General features: G+C 37.3%; 1 protein-coding gene across 1 annotated transcript in view; it reads left to right on the top strand.

Annotated features, from left to right (window-relative positions):
- The window catches only part of DENND1A (DENN/MADD domain containing 1A), a gene marked incomplete at its 5' end in the record, with an annotated part of 202,056 nt that overhangs the window by 16,599 nt on the left and 170,697 nt on the right, over positions 1-14,760 (top strand). Inside the window, one exon of the mRNA XM_009892358.1 lies at positions 13,159-13,202. Coding sequence (XP_009890660.1) covers positions 13,159-13,202 — 44 coding nt within the window. The remainder of the gene's footprint in view (positions 1-13,158; positions 13,203-14,760) is intronic.

The raw sequence follows: 14,760 nt of genomic DNA, 5'->3' as shown, positions 1-14,760 counted from the left end.
AGCCATGATGTGCAGATATTGGAGGCTACGGTTGTGCTGCCAGCTGGCCATAGCAAGTCATAGTCCTTGTTTCCTTAGTCATCCTCAGTAGATTTGCATGTCAGCACAATGGGAGTTGATGACCATCTGCACTTCAGCACCTTGTGGATCAACCTGCGGAGAAAAATTGTGCGAGTGGATTAAAGTTGCTGCTAAGGGTGGGCAGATTGAAAAGAATTGGCAGAGCTCTTGAAAAAGTCTGAGAGTGTAGTTGGGAGTTTGTTGTGTAATAAAGCTGAACAAGGGAAAGAGAGAGGAAATGAATGAAATGGTTAGTTTCATATACACCTGATTTCCAGGGCTGGCTAATAAACCACTATAACATGATTATGAAATGTTCCTGCTCAGAACTAGACCAGTCTATGATCTCAGGAGCATCTTGATAGCTGGATATGTGCTATCATACCTCTTGGAAGTATCAAATATCTTAAAATGTTCCTAGTGCATTTCTAGTCTGCAGTTAACAATCCTTTTTTACAGTAACAAAAATGTTTTAAAATTTTTTAGTGAGATGATAAATTTCCTGTCTAGTTGCACTGAATATTAGCAAGCTCCTCTTTATATAAAACAAATTCTTCTTCAATCTGATAGTACTGCTTTAAATGTGCTTAACTTACTTTCTCCGAGGCCGCCTTTTTATTGTAGCATCACCTGTGGCATAAAGTGAGCTTTGTTAATAGTAGCTGATTCATTGCAGATATGAAATAGGTCAATACTGCAAGTGTAGATATACCTGCAGTTCTCCTGCAATGCTTGGTGCTGCCCAGTTAATGAACGTTACTCCAAAGGAGAGAAGTCATTCTGAGTAGCTGAAGACTCAATGATTTTCTTTTAATTTCATCTCATGGTCCTTAGCTAGATGAGGTGTATTTTTCTGCCTTGGGACTTCTCTCCCTGTCGCCCCCCCCAACTTTTGAATACTGTTCAAGAAGTTCGGCTTCTGTCATCAACACGTCTGACTCCACAGAAACTTTTTTCAGGAGATTACAGGAGAGTATATTGAATGCTTTTCCTGTTTTTACAAATTTCCTCTCATTTAATGCTTCAGTTTGTAGGCTTTCGCAGGACCTTGGTGATGCTGCTGCCTTAGAGGAGGCTCACTGTGATCAGCCTCTGATTTTATTTTTTATAACTTGCTTCCAGCTTACTGGCCCTTAGGAATTTTCATTACCATTTTATAAATGGACAGTGCTAACGTGACGGATAAGTTGGGATGGCCATGTTACACAGTTCAAGCTGAAACAGGAAAGTGAAATTGAGTACTGAACAGTATGTTTCTGTATTTATAAAGGCATTAAGCATGAAGCTCGAAAGATGTGTATGTTGTTGTAGAAACAACCGCCATAGTATTACTCTTTATTATAATGTCTCCCTAAAAATGATAGCTGGGTTTGGTTGTTGTTTATTGATAATGAAACACATATGAATCAGATTCATTGTATGATAGATAGGATATATTTTGCTATACATGCCAAAAAGTATTTAAGTTAACATCTCCGCTAAAGAAAACAGTAGAATTAAGAATGCGATTTTCGGTTTTCTGTGTCACAATTTCATCTTTGATAGAATCTGTTTTTTTCTGTTTCAATGCCATTTGAATAACTAAAGCATCCTGAAATAAACAGATACACGATAATAGAAATTTTAAAGTCATCAAACCCCCAAATGATTCTGAGGAGCTTGTTGTCTTTAACATCCTGTATTGCTATGCAGGGAGATTCCCATAAGAGATATTTGTGCAGATCAATAACGCAGAGCAGCGTCGTTGGGAGCTGGTGATACTCTACTAAAGTAACACGTGATACCTTTGAAACTGAAAATAGTTGGAGACTATCGATATTGAAAGTATGAAAGTAAGGTCAGGGTTTTAAACATTATAAAGTTACATAGCTTGAGGCTTAGAAATCAGTATTCCCTGTTGCATGTCTAACAAAGAAGGTATTCTCTGTGTAGTTTAGGCAGTGATGCAGTTGCTGAGGAGTAGGGTTGTTTGTGGTTTTTTTTTCTTTTTCTTTTTTAGTACAACACTTAGAACTGATGGTTGGCCAGAACACTTTTTCAAATGCCTTTAATTCAGATTAAACCTGCAATGTGACAGTCCATATAACAATGAATGTATTTCTGTAGTACTTGTATATATTTGCCCAATAATATGTCTGTCTGAATTTATTATGGTTGGTGGCTTTTTGGAAAGAAACTGAAGAAAAAGTTAGATCACCATAAAGTGTTCTGTAATACACAGAAAATATAGGTTATTAGCAAATTAAAATGGCCGTGATATCATTAAAACTAACTCCCAAAATGGTGAAAATAAAGCAGTTTGGAAAATGTTTATAAAACTCAAAGCATTTTCTGGTAGTGAAATGCCTGGTGGTATGGTGGAAAGTACTATTTGTTTTCATTAGCAATTCCTTTAAGTTTTGTAATGTAACTGATTGATTGCCATGGACACATTGTGGTTTTACATGAATTCCTTGTAATATAGTATTTCTAAAAAGCAATATGACATTAAAATGTTATTCCTAGCTTTCTTCAGAACAACAAACAGAATTAAAAATTATCTGGTTGACGCAGGAAAGTAGAAAATGTGACATTATGTAAAAATTTCTCTTAAAATCAGTTGAAATTTTTGAATGAAGGGGCTTATTAATATGCCAATGTTAGGTATGAATTAAGTTGGCTATAAACTTTCATTTTATCAAATGTAAATCTTTTTATTTGCTGTAAAACAACTACCTTAAAGAAATTGTTTTGGGCTACATATGATTGAACCTTCAGCAGAAGCAGTAATCTTGGGAAAGCAGATAGGCATACATAAGCAATTTGAAATACATGTCTTGTAAATATTAAAGAGGGTGACTGTTGCTTGTAAAAATGTCAGAACTCTAGTTGCTCTGGTCTTATCTTGCGTAACTTGAGAATTTGCATCCTGGAAATATAAGTTAAATCAGCAGACTTACACAATCACTGCTTTTGTCTGGTATTGTTAAACTCTAGATGATGCACTAACTCTGGATTAATTTTTGCTGCATGCTAGCTACATGTGACGAAGGCCTGGTTATTTTTCTTACTTTGTGGCTTCTGAGACTTAAGAAAAATCTTATCTTGTAAATCCTCCCCTGTTTGGTATTGGCACTTCCAGATTGTCAGATTTAAATCATAGCATGAAATATTAGTTAACTGTTTCTTTCATATTTTCAGGACAAGGAGGGCTTGCCAGCTGCTGTTGAAGTGAAGAGGCTGTCACCTGGCAACTCTGCTGTCTCGGAATATAAATACAAAGAGGCAGGAGAGAAACGAATTCAGTATTCATAGCCTGAGCAGTTGAAACATATCTCTATTAAATTTATAGAGTGGGGAAAAGGTTACGAGAAAAAAATAATATACTAATCAAACACAAATAAATTTAAAAAAAATTAAAACCAAAAAAGCCTACTTAAAGTAGGTGTTCCTATTCAACTTCTACATTTAAACTCTTTTGTATAATTATTCCAGGCAGCCTGTAAAATGTTTCAAAACACTTCATAGTTAATTTTGTGAGCCAGGCTTTGTGGATTTCTTGAACATCGAAGTAGGAAGTTACCTAATTGTACTTTTTGCAAATTTTAGCTGCTGTATAATTTGCTGACCAAAATTACAGGGGGGAAAAAGAGAATTAAAAACATAATCCATTCAAAATTTGCTCCTTGCAGGCCTCCTGGAGTTTGGCTTAGATTTCCAGTAATACTAAATTTCTGGGTTGGTTGAAGAACAGATGGTTATGAAGAGAAATATCCCCTTAAGTGCACAGTAAAGCAAACTCAAAAGGTTCATCAACCGTGCTTTAATGTGGACTTGAGGTATCACCAAAGTAATTAACCATTGCATAAAAAGATCTGAAGACCTCAAATGAAGATGGGAGAAACATGTAACAAACAAGACTTGAAATAAGTACTTTTTTTGTCTTCTGTGTTTGATCTCTGTTATTTTAGCTTTAGCCTACCCTATGCATTCCCTTTTTATAGTTCTAGCTTTAGTTATATCAGTACCATCAGCTTAAAAATTAATCCGGACTGAAAGTTTTCTGCTCTTCTTTGTAAATAAATAATTCTGAGTTTTCTGATCACTGAAGACATCTTACGCTTTCTAACATCTCCTTATTCTTACAGTTTAGAATGTTAGTAGAAGAGAAATTAATCTGTGCTGTTATGCAACTGATTATTTTTTTTTTTAAACTGTTTTCTTGGTATGGATGAAACAAAAGGAGTTAAGGATTTAATATGGAGGTAATTCCCCAACTGTATTTCATATATTGAACACTCTGTGCTTGCAATGCAACTGTTTCAGAACTTCCATTAAAAGAATTGCTTCTTGATCTGCTCCTCTTACAACTTAATGCTGTGTTCTTGTTCCTTGGGAGAGAGATGACTGACTTCGTACTACAGAAGAGATTTGAAATAAAATATAAACTGAAATAAAATATAAACTGAACCAACTCTTCAGGTTTTGTGGTTATGTTTGTGTTAACATTTAGATCACAGCTAATTTCAGTGTTTTGTTGCTTTTTTTTATAATTCTCTAGCATCTGTTTATTTCATGATACTTTAACTCCAGCTTTAGTATTGAAACAAAAGAACAGACTCTTAAAAGTTGTAACTGTGCCAGAGAAAACTGGAAATACCATTCTTAACTCTGCTACTTTTCTGTAGTGGAATGTCCGTGTGATGCTAGATGCCCTTTAACTGGCAAGCTGGACGGTTCACCAGCTTGACATGGCACCAAATAGCCGATTAGAAATTGCTAAGAGGAAACTAATGTAGCGTCTTCTTTCTGTAAATGACAACAAATGTTTTTCCTGTTGTCTTACCCAAGAAGTGAGTGTTGTTTCTATTTTGTACTTCATAGACTCATAGAATGGTTTAGGTAGGAAGGGACCTTAAAGATCATGTAGCTCCAACACCCTGCCCTGGGCAGGGACACCTCCCCCTAGACCAATACTTATTGTACTTTAGGTTTTTAATAGGATTGTAAAATGAATTTAACCAGGTCCCCCTTAGACAGAAGGCTGGTTTGGATGCTAGAAGCAGTGAAAAATCTCATTTAAGGTTTACTCTGAATGTGTCAGAAAGCTGCTGAGGGACTAATGCAGGCACTGGAAAACTGGTGTGAGGAGATCAGTGGGGAGCTCAGCCACCTCAGGGGTACTGAAACGCAAGGGCAACTCTGACAACTTTTGCCGGTTCTTGTATTGTTAGGGCTATTATCTCTCCATATTGTGCAGGATCATTTGAATTTTAAAAGTAATTCTCATTATTCTGGAGAACCGTATATAGCATTAAGTAAAAATCCATGAGGAAGTTGTAGCTTAACCTGGAATTTTGTATAAGATATTGTTGAACACTGCCTAGGAAAGTTTTGCGCCTCACTGCCCCTCTGGCTCTCGATGTGTTAATAATATAAAAACAATTATGGAAATCATAGTGATTTGCTTAATCTGTTGTGGTTTTCTCTCTTCCTTCCTGTTTCCTATGATGTATATTTTATGTTGCCTTTGCTCTCAGTCTTTCCCGCTTTTGGATCATTTTACTGAACTCTGAACAGCATTTTGTGTGTGAGTTGCAAACCTTATATTCTCTTTCTAGATTAAACTGTTGTGAAAAGCATTTCCACGTTACCAGTGAGGTTTTTGGTGCTTGCGGGGCAGACTTCCAAATAGTCTGTTAAGAGAGAGAGGGAAACTTGCAAGTCTGGTTTTTATGGTGTTAATGTCAATGGGCTCATTTGACCAGCAGCTGATGTGTACAGTACTTGCGGATTCACTCAGCTGGTGATTGTACATCATTCCCAGAAACTTCAGTAAGTGAGGACAACAGGTCAGTGTCCACTTGTTTATGCCTAACTTGTCACAAAGATGCAGACTAGATCCTAGAAATGGAATATTTGTTTGAAACGTGATCGGATAGGTGAATAGCTCCATTGCATACTATTCTCCTCTGGGTTGTAGTGAACCTGCTATATAAGCTTACTGTGCATATTCATATTTTGGGGTAACTTCAGTTACATGCATTATGGTGCTGGCAGGTTGTTTTTTTGTGTTTGGGTTGTGTGTTTTTTTTTTTAAATACAGTTTGTAAGACATTCTTACAGAATTTTCTTTGACATCTTGGTTGTTTTCTGACTTGTACGCTTCTAGAATAAGCAGTACTTGAAGATGAAAAGATTGAAGTCTTAAAGCTTCACATCTAGAAAAATGTAATTTTTATTCTCTACATATTTTCTGCCGGAACTTGTTCTGAGATTTCTTGTCTGTCTTCTTGTGTGTATAGGGTTTTTCTCTCCCACATTTTCTCCACTGCCCCCCGCCTTTTCCCCTCTTCCCCTTTTTCCGCCACTCTGCGATGTTACCTGTGTGCCAAGGCTGCAGCAGTTTAGGGGCAAGCAGAAGTGTTCGGCTGGACTGAACACAGGACATCAAGGAGTTTGCAGAGGTTTGAAAAGAAGTTTATGTTACTTTTTAGTTGTGCTGCATAAGTACTATGATGTGTAGTGGGTGTTGAAATGGACATTGCTCTGAATGGAATTCCATTTAATTTTAGAGGGATTGCAGCTATAAAGACCTAAAGAAGTAAGTGAGTTAAATCATCTAGTTAGGGAGGAAAAATGAAGTCATTCTCACTGCATTTTTTCAATTTGGGATTAGTATATCTGAATAAGTTGTAGCCAGTATGAATTAAATTGGCTGGCTTTTATCAGAAGAAGCAGGTTCGTATGCATTGGTTTTGTGTAGTTAACTCTGGGAAGTATTTTCTGATAGTTTTTTGAAGAACTTCCTTGGTTTTATAATTTCCGTACACTTCAAATAGAGACCAGTTTGAGTTGTGCTATTTTTAGAAGTAATTACTCATTCCTCTTTTAAAAGCAAAACTCTTCACTTTATGGTGTAAGGAGAGTTGAGAGTAAAAGAGCAGCGTAGTTACACTAATATGCCATTGTAGCATGTTCCCATCCTGTCATCTGGAAAATTAGATCAGGTTACAGCATGGATTAACAGCTAGACTTGTGAGGAGGGGAAGGTAGTGTCTTAAATGCCATGAAATTGAACAATGGGATTATACAGTTCACAGCTAATTTCAATATTCTTGTGTATTTGGATTTTTGTTGAACAAGATTCTGTAGGGAGAGGCAGTAATAGGTTTAGAACTTGGAAACATTCACACATTTACTGAAATACTAACAGTAATAGCTTGAATATGGTTGAGTAATCAATACAATGCTCTACATAATACATGTAGATGTGAGGTAGAACCTCTGCTTCTAGAGGGAAAAAGTAAACGTGTTAGCAATGAAAACTGTATTCACCCAGTGGGGAATCAATGGGTTGTGTTATCCATTTGGTCATACTCTGTAAATGCATGGCAAGGAATCAAAATGCTGCTGGGACAGGGCAGAAAAGTTTTACTCTTCTAGCAGTGTCTTTCCTTACCCCTTTTCAAAAAAATATGTTCACTTACAAAAATTTCACATATTGTTCGTATGAGAATTGATTCAGTGGTTTCTCTCAAAAGCACCTCTTAAAGTACTTGCAAAGGAAACTGCTTCAGAATAACCATGTGATCCATTTCGTATGTGTTTTTCCTGACTGATCCTCCCTAGAACACGGTGTCCGTTTGAGTACTAAGGGCAAGTGGGTCTCCAGGTCTTTGGCCAACCTGGGCTTTATGGGCAGCAGCTGCTTTGTGTGGAGCTGTTCCTGTGGGAAGAGGCTTGGTGCCACGTGCGTCAGGTTGGTCAGAGCCCACTCTGACTTGGGTGAAGTCACTCGTGAATCTTAAGGAATTCCTGTGATGTGCCATTGGTTTAAAAGCTTTTTAAACCTGAGTGTAAATATTAAGAATAAAATCAAGTTGACTTTTTTCTTAGTACCAACTGTTTCAATTTAAAATTGTGACATATACGTATTTCATTGCACTTGTGCCGATACGAGAACGGGAGATTGCAGATAAGATGGTGTATTTTAGCTTTATTTTGTAATGGTATTGTTTGTATACTTTCTGCTTTACACTTGCAACTTACAGTTTCTGGTGCTGTGTTTCGGCATGCTATTAATACTAATTTACAGTATTTTCCAATGAAGTTTGTCAGCACTTGCTTTAGGCAGAAACTGTGCGGATCTTGTAATCTTTTGTGAGCTGAAACTGCGAAATCAGATGTGATGAAAGATAAACAGGAGGTATTAAGTTACCATCAACATACAAGTTCAACCCGTAACACAACTTGAGTTCATGTTTTGGGGCTTGGGAGAAGTTTAGTTTGAGAAGCAGCTCCATAGTTCATGTGACCGTTTTTTCTTTCCGTTGCTAACCTTCACTTTGTTCGTTGTTTTGCAATGGCTCCTTTTGCTGACCTCAGCTGAGCTTTTAATGCTTTATAACGTTATAGATGAGTGGCGCACTGGAAATCTTCAAGCTCTGTACTTCGCTGTAAGTATATAAGAGGTTGATTAGGGTTTCAGTCTATTCCCTTGTTCTGATGTCAGCAAATAGATTCCACTCTCCTGAACTTGAAAAAAGTATTTTACATGTGTTTACTTTGCTATGGAGTATTAAAGTAGAAAAATGTTTGAGCATCCTTTCATTAGAAAGCCTGCTAAGTACCTAGAACAAGAGCATTCACTGTGTTTTGAGTTGTAGAGAGTTTTCTTACTGCCCGGAGCCACAATGGAGCCACAGTGGAGCTACATCTAATGCTGTTTGCCTGCAGTGTGCAAAACAAATTACCGTTAGTAAAAGTGTTTGAAGTTTCAAGTTACTTTATTTTTGCAGACAGAGTTGACCGTCAGTTATGTTCATGTCTTTACCAAGTATTTCATACGAGTGCTGAAGCATATTTTACTGATACTAGTGGTGCTGCTTAAAGCTGAATCCCGAAGACTTGGTTGAGCCACCCTCCTGTGTTCCGCCATTTGTATCACCATTTTCTCCTGTTCAGAATAATTTGGCTATTGTGTCCATGGTGATTGTTAGGTGCTTTGTGCTTATCCTTGCAGTGGAGAGCCTGGCCATACCGAGTAGTAGTAATGTTGTTTTGTTGATGTTTATATTTCATAAAGTTGGGTGTCTTGATGGCCACTATCTAAATGCGTGTATTTCTGTAAAGCCTCTTTGTTTAGTGAGGGTGCTCCAGCTATGTGGAACTTCAGGTAATGACCAGGTAATTTAAATATAACTTTAGTGTGTATATATGTGTAGGTTAGTGTAGTTTAAAATGCCTTTCAAATGAACATTAGATTAACAATGAAGAATGGATAAAGTGATGAAAGCTATAATAAGATGTGATGCAGGTTCTTTTTCCATTGGGTAGTGTTTTCCAAATAAAGACGCTGAAAGTTTAGTAAATACTCCTGGACCTTTTAAAAGCTGAAGTGATGGAGCTGACGCGATGTTAAATATAAAGTACTTGTAAAACCACAAGGACGTGCAAGCCTGTGGCTGCCAGGCAAAATTTAAAGGTGGTTTTCTTAACTGCAGCATTCCAGGTTATATGAATTAGCCATTCTGATGCTGTTATGAGATATGTTATCAAAAGCAGACTGTATACAAACTATATATTCCACTGTCTTAAGAGGCATGTGACGCCCAGTGCAATTCCGCACGGTGCTTTGCTCATCCGGCTAAGTACATATTGCTGTTATTTCCATTGAAATTGGTCGATAAGAAATCGAGTTAATTTCATGCCTTTCATGCATTGTGGATGAAATCAAATTTCTTCTAATGTATACAGTTGGTTGACATAGGAAGTTTTTATTTGTAATAAAGACAACTTAGTTTATCAATGTATCATAGCACCGTGAGATCCGATTTTTGGATGAAAATATGATTGTAGACTGTGTGCTTTGAGAACATGTTCATCTGGAACCTGTAGGAACTCACTCAGGTGGGGAGTCTCATCACAGTCACATCTTTTTCTAAATTACAGTGTGGTAATGTTTAATCTGGTGTGTGAAATAGTACTATCTACGGGAGGGTATCAGTTCAGCAAAGCCCAGGTCCAGACGTTCTCGGTTGCTCAGTCTTGAAAACAGCCATAACTCCTTTAGTTGCTTGAAGTCTGCACGGCACAGCAAGCATCCAACAAATTTCCTCCTGTTTTCTTACTGAGCCTTCCACTGTATTTTACTGTCTAATTTTAAAGGGGTGGAAGTAATGTGCCCTTTAGGATACAGATATTAAAGAAATGTTAGAGGTAGAGATTCTGATGCAGTGATGGTGGGAGGGGAGTTATTGTTTGTTACTTTGTACTGGTAGTCACCATAACTGCATTGTAATTACGTACCACACTCTACATCATAGACAATGGCCGTGAATGAGTCAACATTGAAAATTTTGCCAAATTCTCTTCAGTGTATAGTCTAGGCAACCGATGTACAAAATGTAGTGGTCCTTGTAAGAGATGAGGACAATGGGAATCTGGGTTTGCTGTGTGTTGATTTATTTTGACTTTCCTGTGTTAGGGACATGTATGGAACAGGGAGTGTTTTTTCTGTTTATTTTACACTGTGTTTTCTATGGCCACTGGTCTGCCTTATTTCTTGATGGCACAAAAATTTTTGAGAGGCGGGAAAAAAATCCCAATTTTCTGTAAGAATGACCATATTTAAGTAAAAACTCTGAATGAGAATTGAGATAAATAGACAAAGCTAAAAAATCCTTGGCAGTGATTTATAAGTTATTATTTAAGTTGCATTTTGTTTCATTTTAATGAGAAAGGTCTGTAAGGTGGCCTCTGAGACAATAAAAGCACCAGCATGTGTTTATTTGCCCGTGATAACTTTCAGCTACCAGTGCTTATGAGTGAATCTTGGTGTCTTGCAAAGTGGTGCACAATGCACCTCTGTCTTCTGGACACTGATCTTGCTGGGAAGGAGCTTTCGGGGTTTACATAAATGCTGGCAAATAAGTTCCTGTAGGCCTTCCTTCAAGCCAGTGGGCTCCTGAAACACAGAAATGCTTTCAAGATGCTAAGAAAACAGGAAAAAGACATGCTTACACACACACGCAATTCCTTTTGTATGACTAATCTGTTTTCCTGTATTTTTAAAGAGTGGAGAATGTGGATTGCGATGCATGGACGAATGTGTTTAGAGCAAACACATTATGGATTCATGTCCCAATTTAATTCCTCATTTCCGTAAGAAAATAGTAGATGATAAAACAGTGTGTGTGTCAGTATGTGTGTATATATATATTTATATTGAATTTGAGACCGATGGGTCAATAGAAGTGGTGGTGGGGAAATGTCAGTATCACGTTCCAGGCACCGCTGCAGATTTTTTAAGCAATATTATGTACTTGGATTTACAAACTTATTTCTTTCATTGGTTTGCTTTTTCTGTGAAATCCTGAAAGTTTAGCCTCAAGTAATTAATTTTTAAAAATATTTCAGAATATGTATCATACTAGATGTTGCATAGTTTCATCTTCCCACTGATACTGTGTTTGCTTTGGTGGAATGTGAAGCTGTATTGTCCTGTTAATTGCTGCTTGTGCCGAAAGGGCTGCTCACCCGAGTTCGGCTGTTCACGTTTGTTTGCGTGTTTGGACACTTAGCTTAGTACACCTACCTGCAATAAAGATTTAAGAAGTTTCAAACTAAGGCTTTAAAAGGTGATCCCTTGCTTTCTATTTCTACTTTGTTGTGTTAATGTAAAGGGTTTGCTCACATGCATGTGTAAAATTTGATAATATTGTGTATGTAATTGTATGATTGTAATGGTGAAATGTTAAAACTAAGCATCTGATTGCCTGGAAGAAGTTAAACTAGAAAGTTTATTAACGTTCAGTCTTGCTGTATTTCTAATGTAAAAAGAATACACCTTAATAAAAAGTTTGCATCCGCTAGCAATTGAATTGCCAATCAACTAATTTATTACTAAAGTAAACTTTGCCAATGAGAAATCTGGGGTGGGACTATTCTGAAGTAACAGTATACGGTGTACGTGTCATAAAAATGACTTTCCTCCCCTCAAGCCTTAGCTACAATGCAGCATAGCCATAATTCAGCAGTAGAGGTTGTGTGTGTCACTCCCTACATAATGATCAAATTTGTGGAAACAGTGTATAGAGAGTCAAGAATCTGGTAAGAGTGTGTCGAGTAAGCCAAGGCTGGGGCAGCCAAACCCATCCGATTGTGCACAGGGTAGAACTGTGGAGCATAGCGGCTCATTTTTTGGTGTCCTACGCTTTATTCTGAACACTTGTGTGGTTGTTGTATGGTTTGTTTTTTGGTTATTGTAATTAAAAAAATTCTTTGTGGAACGGAATCTGGTCTCTTCAGCCATGATCCTTTAAAAAATGCATGGCGCTGAAGAGTTCTGTTTTAAATAGGTTGTCATATAAATAATTTCAATCATGAGTTTTTGTTGTTTTTTTAACATCTCTAATTAAATTCAGGGAATACTACCATATTATTTATTCTGACAAGCCAAAGGAATAAGGGCGTTGCACCAGTCTTCAGTGCTTGGTAATCTGAAGCATTAGAGGTTCCAGGGCTATATTTATTTACCTCTTTCAAATTCTTGATTTTTTTTTTTTTTCCTTCCTAGGGAGCATAGATTTACATTAATATAAAGTAATTTTGAGAAATTTATAATCTAGTATCACTGAAGACATCTACGGAGGTTAATCGACACAGTGTCTGTAGCTGGCAAAACTAGTTATCTGGTTACAGACAAAATCTGAGTGCGTTTGGTACCCTTTGCTGGGAGAAGGGTGGCTGGCAAATTGCAGCCAGAAAGATACTGCATGGGGAAACAGCCTGAAGTTCAGTGTAGCACCAGGACATCTCTTATACAACAATTTATATAGAAATCTCTCTTTACATATGGATGTATGTATGTAGATGCGTGTGCATGTGCGCACAGATATGTGTGTGTATGTTTTATACCGTTTTTGTCTTTCTGGAGGAGGGTAAAGGGAGAGCCTTGAAAAGTCCTTCCCTGCTCTTATCAACATAGCAGCCTCAGCTGCCCTCCTTGGATCCCCTGCCAGGGTTGCTATCATCTTCTGATCAAATATTAATGTGTGATTCTCTGCTTGCTCACTAATCCAAAGCCAATTAATATTATCTGTCAATTATTTACAGATCCTGAGGTGCGGAGGCAATTCCCAGAGGACTACAGTGACCAGGTTTGGAATGCGTAATTAATTTTTTACATGACAAAATTTATTTCAGGGTTGTTCAACATATTATTGCTGCTCTTTTACTGAAAGAGATAAATGCATTCTTAGAAAGAAAAAGAAGCTGTAATTAGGAGCAGAAGGACAAAAACATTTTCACATTTAAAGCAGAAAACAGAAGAATTTTGGATCTCATAAGATTGTTTTACAATGTAGTTTTTACAAGCAAACATGAGAGCGGGAAGGAAAATTGATTAATAAATTTCACTTTTTGCCTTTAGGTGCCACAGCCTGCAGTTCATTTGGCAGTCCTCACTTCATTGTCTGCAAGGTTTATAGCTATATTTAACTGGGCACCTGGCACTGCAGTACATTTTTTAAATTCTTGCCTGATCGTGCAGTCGCTAGTCTGTTTTGGAAAGATGGTATAAAAATACAAATGTGCAGGTAGAACACACACCTATTTATCATTTAGTTTATACATAAATCGAATCCGGAATTTTTCACAGGATCTCTAGCTGCCTTAGAAATTAACAACTTGAGGTTACCTTGGATTTTACTGTGTCTCATTAGGAGTGGATTGGGGCAGGGGGCAGAGGTTAGGGAGAGGGGATTATTGCTGTGGTGTCTATAAGTACTGCCGGAGTTAATGCGCTGTTATTGTTTGTCGATGTTTAGGGTAACTGCTGCATCTGGGTTGTGAGTGCAAGCTGATTTCTTGCACCTTTATTTCTGGGAAGTGCTGAAGTTATGGCATTGTATAACTATTTAATATAACAATAAATTTGCCTCAGTGAGTCTCTGATACTGAGTTAGGGTCAGCAGAGCTATTTTATTTCAGATCCTTTCCCTCCGATTACATTTTCATGCAATATGAAATTTCGTGGCTTTTACACTAAAGCATTAAGCAAATTGTTAGATGTGATAGCTCATCAGGGTCAGAACAGATGTTTTCGTATTTGGCTGTAATCACTCTGTGCGATGCGACCTCGACCAGGGCTTCTGGGTGCTTTTGGAGTAGGAGTAGCAACATTATTTTATTATTTTTTTTTCAGAGCAGCTATTCAACTACCTGACTGCTTTTTTTTTACATGAAGTACAGCATGGAACTAAACTTTTTTGGGGACTACATCCTATTGCTACTGTTGGTCTGTAATTTGTCGAAAAAATAGATCCTGAAGTTTGTATTTACATGACGCACTAACTACTTTTTGGCACATTATAGCGTTATCAGATTAGTCATGTGAACTAATAGTCCTTCAGAGCTGGTGCAGTCAGTGGTGTCCATGATCAAGGTATTACAGGAGAGTCTCGTATGTAAAATTTACTTTATAAAATTCTTGACAGCCCTCTTCCTTCTGCTGCAAATGATTAGACTTGTATAATATTGCTATGAATATGCAAGACTAAATCAAACTCAGAGGGGCCACAGGCTCATATATAATTCTTAAGATGTTCACCCAGTTACAGTCAGATTTTCCGATCTCTGATGTCAGACCCCACAAAATCCGCAGTAGTGGGTTTGTGTGTTTGTGGGGATGGGATGGATTTTTAAATCATCAGATAT

Source organism: Charadrius vociferus, unplaced genomic scaffold (genome assembly GCF_000708025.1).
Source record: "Charadrius vociferus isolate BGI_N301 unplaced genomic scaffold, ASM70802v2 scaffold549, whole genome shotgun sequence".
In the NCBI taxonomy this organism is placed as follows: Eukaryota; Metazoa; Chordata; class Aves; order Charadriiformes; family Charadriidae; genus Charadrius; species Charadrius vociferus.
This window is presented reverse-complemented; position numbering and strand designations above follow the sequence as displayed.